At 45.6% G+C, this 5,481-nt stretch overlaps 1 protein-coding gene across 1 annotated transcript; it reads left to right on the top strand.

Annotated features, from left to right (window-relative positions):
* Positions 1-139: 139 nt before the first annotated feature.
* Positions 140-4,630, top strand: LOC116379023 (leucine-rich repeat neuronal protein 1-like; the record flags this gene model as incomplete). Its single annotated transcript, XM_031840941.1, has 5 exons — positions 140-569; positions 674-818; positions 1,719-1,903; positions 2,029-2,190; positions 2,461-4,630. Coding segments are annotated over 5 exons (1,483 nt in total), but the record flags the coding sequence as incomplete, so codon positions are not given.
* Between the last annotated feature and the right edge of the window lie 851 nt (positions 4,631-5,481).

Raw genomic sequence — 5,481 nt, 5'->3', positions numbered from 1 at the left:
CTCTCTCTCTCTCTCTATGTCTGTCTGTCTCTCTGTCTCTCTCTCTCCATGTCTGTCTGTCTCTCTGTCTCTAATGTTTTTTTTACTTTCTTCTTTCCTCCTATCCTTGTTTCCTTCTGTCCTCTCCTTGTGTCCTCAGTGAGCTGCCCTCCCTCCGGACTCTCCTGGTCCACAGTAACCAGCTGAGCCTCCTCTCTGGAGACCTCCTCTCCTCCCTCCCTTCCCTGGAGGAGGTGTCTCTCCACTCCAACCCTCTGCGATGTGACTGTCTCACCTCCTGGGGGCCTCACCTCGGCAATCAGTCTCACCTCAAGATGCTGGAGTCCTCCATCACCCTCTGCTCCTCCCCACCTCACCTGATTGGTCAGGAGCTGCAGGAGGTGGTGGGCTTCGGATGGGGCGGGGCTGAAGGGGGTGGGGGCGGGGCCAACAGCTGCCTGCCCCACATCTCCCCCCACGCCTTCCCACCCGCCATGAACGTCAGCGCCGGGCAGCCAATCACACTGGAGTGCTGGGCGGACGCTGACCCCGCCCCCCAGTTCTACTGGGTGACGCCCACTGGAGATAAGGTGGGCGTGGTCACAAGTGTTTGTCTCCCTGTTGGTGCATGTTGATAGAAACCGATGTTGTCACTGATGAGTGTTTTCTCTGTTTCCTTCCTCACCTGGTCCAGGTGAGCTCGGAGGCGGTGGCTGCACCAATTGTATCGGAGGAGGGGCGTGGCCTGAGCCGCAGGAAGAAGAAGAAGAAGAAGAAGAAGCATCGCGTGTCAGAGCCCGGAGCGCTAGTGATTGAACACGCAGAGCCGTCAGACGCAGGTCAGTCTGAGCTGCTGGTTCACATCCGGCCTGCAGGGGGCACTGTACATACTGTGTGTGTGTGTGTGTGTGTGTGTGTGTGTGTGTGTGTGTGTGTGTGTGTGTGTGTGTGTGTATATAGAAATATTTATTTATATATATATATTTAGTAGTGCTGGGCAAGTAACGCCTTATTATCGCGTTAACGCATTTTATTTTTTAATTATTATTTGTAAAGTGCGTTGCTCACTGGCAGCGGTGGAGGAAGTCTTCAGACTACGTTGATGCAGCGTGTGGGAGAAGTAGAGATAAACTAAAGCAACACAAGCTAACAGATGCTACAGAGAAGTGGAGACAAACTGCAGGTTAGTGTTGTGGAAGATGTCGTGAACGCACCTTTAGGATCTCAACGAATGACGTCACGTATGAGCCTCAAGACGCACCGTCACCAGAAGAACACACGAGTTGTGTTAAAGGAGAGGACGACTAAAGCAACGGTGTTACAACGTGCAGCAGCTGCTGCTCTCACTGGAGACTACTGGACATCGCTGCAAGAAATATGATCGCTGCTGCGAGACATCTGCCTTTTGAACACGTCCCCTGCATCGTTCTGTCACACTGAGCACAGATAGTGAAGAGATAGAACTGCTGCTGTGTAAAGGGAATACTGCTGCTAACAACAACCTGATGTGTTTAAAGTGTTTACACCAAATGTTATTGACCTTTTGTTCATAGAGCAGTACTTTAAAATAAAAGTGCGCAATACACTACTTTTGAATTCATTATTGAACTTTGCCATAACAATGAGATTAATCGCGATTAAACATTGTAATCGTTGCCCAGCACTAATGTTTGTATGTATATTTATATTGATGTACATGCATGCAGAACTATAGATCCCTTTGCGTCCGTCTCTCTCAGGTGTGTATACCTGTGTAGCGTGGAACGCGGAGGGCGCAGACACAAAGAGCGTCTCAGTGTTCGTGGACTCTCAGGGGTCTGTGGACTCGTGGCCCGGCTGGGGGATCCGGTGGGGGAGCGGTGGGTCCAGCAGAGAGCTGGGTAACTCGTCCAGCGCTGCAGCCTCTCTGGTGGTGCTGGCCAAGGTACCGGCTGTAAACTTATTATAAAGTGTTATTTAAATACACTTCTTATTTATATAAAATTCAGACTCATTTCCGATCCCTGAAACTGATCCAGATTTTACGGTGGTTCTCTGTTTCCTCTGCAGGTGGTGCATGCCCAGTCGGTGGTGTTGGAGTGGAAGCTGTTCCCCAGTGGAAGACCTTCCTCTGGGGGTCAGAACCAGCAGGACACCGCCCCCCTCCGTCTGACCCGCTGGACCAGCGCCACCGTGCACATCGACAACCCTCAGATCAGCTACACCGCCAAGGTGAACTCATTCACACTAGAAACACCTAAAAAAAGAGCTAAAGTGAGACATAGAGAGACCTGGTGTAGAGAGGAAAGAGGAGGGGACCCAGAACGGAACCCTGAGGGACCCCAGTAGTGATTCTACGAGGTCTAGATCAGGTGTTTGTCTTAGAATAAATGAACTTCATTATTTTCTGACTGACAGATAAGCTAGTGGAACAGAGGCTGGACAGGAAGTGATGTCATCACACTGTCTCTCTATAGTCCCCCCCCCCCCCCCTCTCTCCAGGTTCCAGTGGACGTTCAGGAGTATAATCTGACTCACCTCCTTCCTGCCACAGAGTACCACGTCTGCCTCACCGTCTACTCCTCTCCTCCTCTCTCCTCCCCTAGTTCCTCCCCTAGCTCCTACTCCCCTCTCTCCTCCTCCCCCGTCCACACTTCCTGTCTGAACATCACCACCAAGGAGGCGGGATTCTCGGTGGAGCTGGTGGCGTCGCGGCACAGCAGCATGGCGCTGGCGGCCGTCATGGGCTCCATGTTCGCTCTGAGCATCATGGCGCTGCTGGTGGTCTACATGGGCCGCCGGGTCCAGCAGCACAAGACCTGCGGACACTCGCTGAAGAAGTACATGCAGCACGCCACCTCCATCCCACTGAGCGAGCTGTACCCGCCGCTCATCACGCTGTGGGAGAGTGAGGCCGAGAAGGACAAGGAGGACAAGGAGGAGGAGAGGGAGGTGGGGGGGAGGAGGAGGAGGAGGGAGGAGGAGGAGGAGGAGGAGGAGGAGGAGGAGGAGGAGCAGGCGGGGGGGAGTCAGATCGACACCACAAAGACTTACATGTGGTAGCTGGAGGAGGAGGATCAGCAGGAGTTAGGGTTTAAGGGAGGACGGAGAGAAACCGGATGGAAGTTAGCAGTCACATGACCGGGAGAGAATACCAGAGATGAGCCTTCAGGCCTCGAGCAGGTCCATTTAGAGGGCCATCCTGGTGTTTTTTTTAGAGTCCTTCAGGTTCATGATCACTTTTCAAGATAATCAATCACAGTTCACTGTAGTCCATCAGAGGCCCGATGGTGCGTTTGAGGTCCGCTCGTTCATGTTGACCTGAAGTGCTTTGCAGAAAAATAAGAACGTTTATTAACCAACATAAAAGCGTTGGTATGAATATGGATCTCTTTGAGGTTTCATGGTGTTTGTGTTTATTAAAGAGCACGACAGTGTAAATATATCACAGATTAAAGATGTAATATTTCCCCCCACAATCTAATAATGTATCTATAACTATTTTATTGTAATCAAATATAAATATACAACATATATATAACATACTGCTACTCAGTTTAAAGGCTTTTTATTCAGCTTCCGGCCACTAGAGGCGCTGTGGAGCGGTTTTATCTCTGAGACCTGATCCACAACAGAACCACATGAACCAGGTACTCGGTACCTTTACTGCAGTAAAACTAGTGTAGAAATACTCTGTTACAAGTAAAAGTCCTGCATTCAAAATCTTACTGAAGTAAAAGTACAAAAGTATTATTCAAAATACACCAAAGAACACTTCACAGGGAAATCTAACTTTATTTTATTTTACTTTACAGAAAATATTAAATTGTTTTGAGATCAAAAATGCAAAAGAGACAAATTGTGACTTTTTTTCAATATTGTATTAATTTCCTGTTTCTTTGTTTTTCTATTGCTTACTTTAAATTCACTTTGTACTTTAAATATTCAGTGAGTTTTGCAAATTTACTTTTTAAATGTAATAATTTAAATTAACTTTATGGTATTTTTCTCTGTAAAGCACTTTGTCAAAAAATATTAAAAATTAAAATACATTTAAAGAATAAAATACTAGAAGTGAAGAATAATCTGTGATTAGATCAATATATTCAACATTTCTGTCTAAATATCTATTATTGGTCTAAAGAGAGTTTAATGGGCTGAAATATAAAAACACCAGAATGTTTAAGGTTCTGGACAAACATCTAACACACTCGTCTTTACTCGGATGTGTTTCAAACTGTGGCTCGCGGCCGGTTTCTGGCCGTCTGATGAACTTTCTGATGAACACTGACTGAACACTGACAGTAGCTGCATCTGAGTATTGTATTCTCCCTGATGAACATGAACGCAGCACCAACACATTATTTCACTTCAAGGTCCCGAATTCCTGTTCATCTCTTTCACATGATGTTGAATTCATTTCAAATTTGATGCCATTTTAATATTTTAAACAAACGAGTAAAACCAACATTTGTTACATTTGAATAGACATATCTTCTCTTCACAATAACACGTTTCATGCAGTGAGCTACAGATACACATTGACATGTTTACAACATAAATGACATGTTTTATATAAAAAGAAATAAATTAAATATATTCAGTAGATTCACACCATGTAAATAAACACAGTTTGTGACATCAGAGAATATGGACTTTTTAACCAAACAAACACACACACACACATACACACACACAGGGCTCTCACCAGGAGTCTGCTGTTCATGTCCGTCTGAAAGCAGAAGTCAACGTTGATGTTTGTAACTTAGATCAGGAAACAACACCGTGATGTTTTGATGTATGTCATTCATAATAATTCAGTCACTTTCACTTTTGAACCAAACAAACTGACTTCCTGTCTGAATTCGGGACCTTTAGTCCTCATCAGCGCAGCATGAATGCATCTCTATGTGTTGTGCATCACTACACAGTGGTTGTCATGTTCATGGTGACCAGCAGCAGGATGGATTCATGTTAAAGCTGCTCCACCGACGCCACTGTTACGTCCATGTAAATAACTTTATCCAACACCCTTCTGCACGGACACTGACGGTGACAACGTTTGTCCACGAATGTTTTAATCTCTGATTTATATCCTGGAACAACGAGTTCCTCTGGGCTCCAGATAAAGGTGGAGGTGGAGGTAAAGATGGAGGTAAAGGCAAAGATGGAGGTGGAGGTAAAGGTGGAGGTGGTGCTGCATGCCTTTGCACTCATATTGACTGTTTATATTGAACCGTCTGTGATAACCTGCAAACTGTTTGGTTCAATCAGGAGTTATCAGAAATGATCAATAACCAATAAGAACACAGATGTTATCTCACAGCGGGACTCATCAGAGTTATTGATCCATCAGTTTGCAGGTTTGTCCTTCAGACTTTTAGCCAAATATTCAGTGAACTGTACGACAACGGAAACTTCAGGACCAAGAACCCAAAGGCTCTGATCATGTTATAGATTATAATCTGAACATATGTATGTTATAGATTATAATCTGAACATATTTATGTTATAGATTATAAT

Source organism: Anarrhichthys ocellatus, unplaced genomic scaffold, assembly GCF_004355925.1.
Source record: "Anarrhichthys ocellatus isolate YVR2014 unplaced genomic scaffold, GSC_Weel_1.0 scaffold3582, whole genome shotgun sequence".
NCBI lineage: Eukaryota > Metazoa > Chordata > Actinopteri > Perciformes > Anarhichadidae > Anarrhichthys > Anarrhichthys ocellatus.
This window is presented reverse-complemented; position numbering and strand designations above follow the sequence as displayed.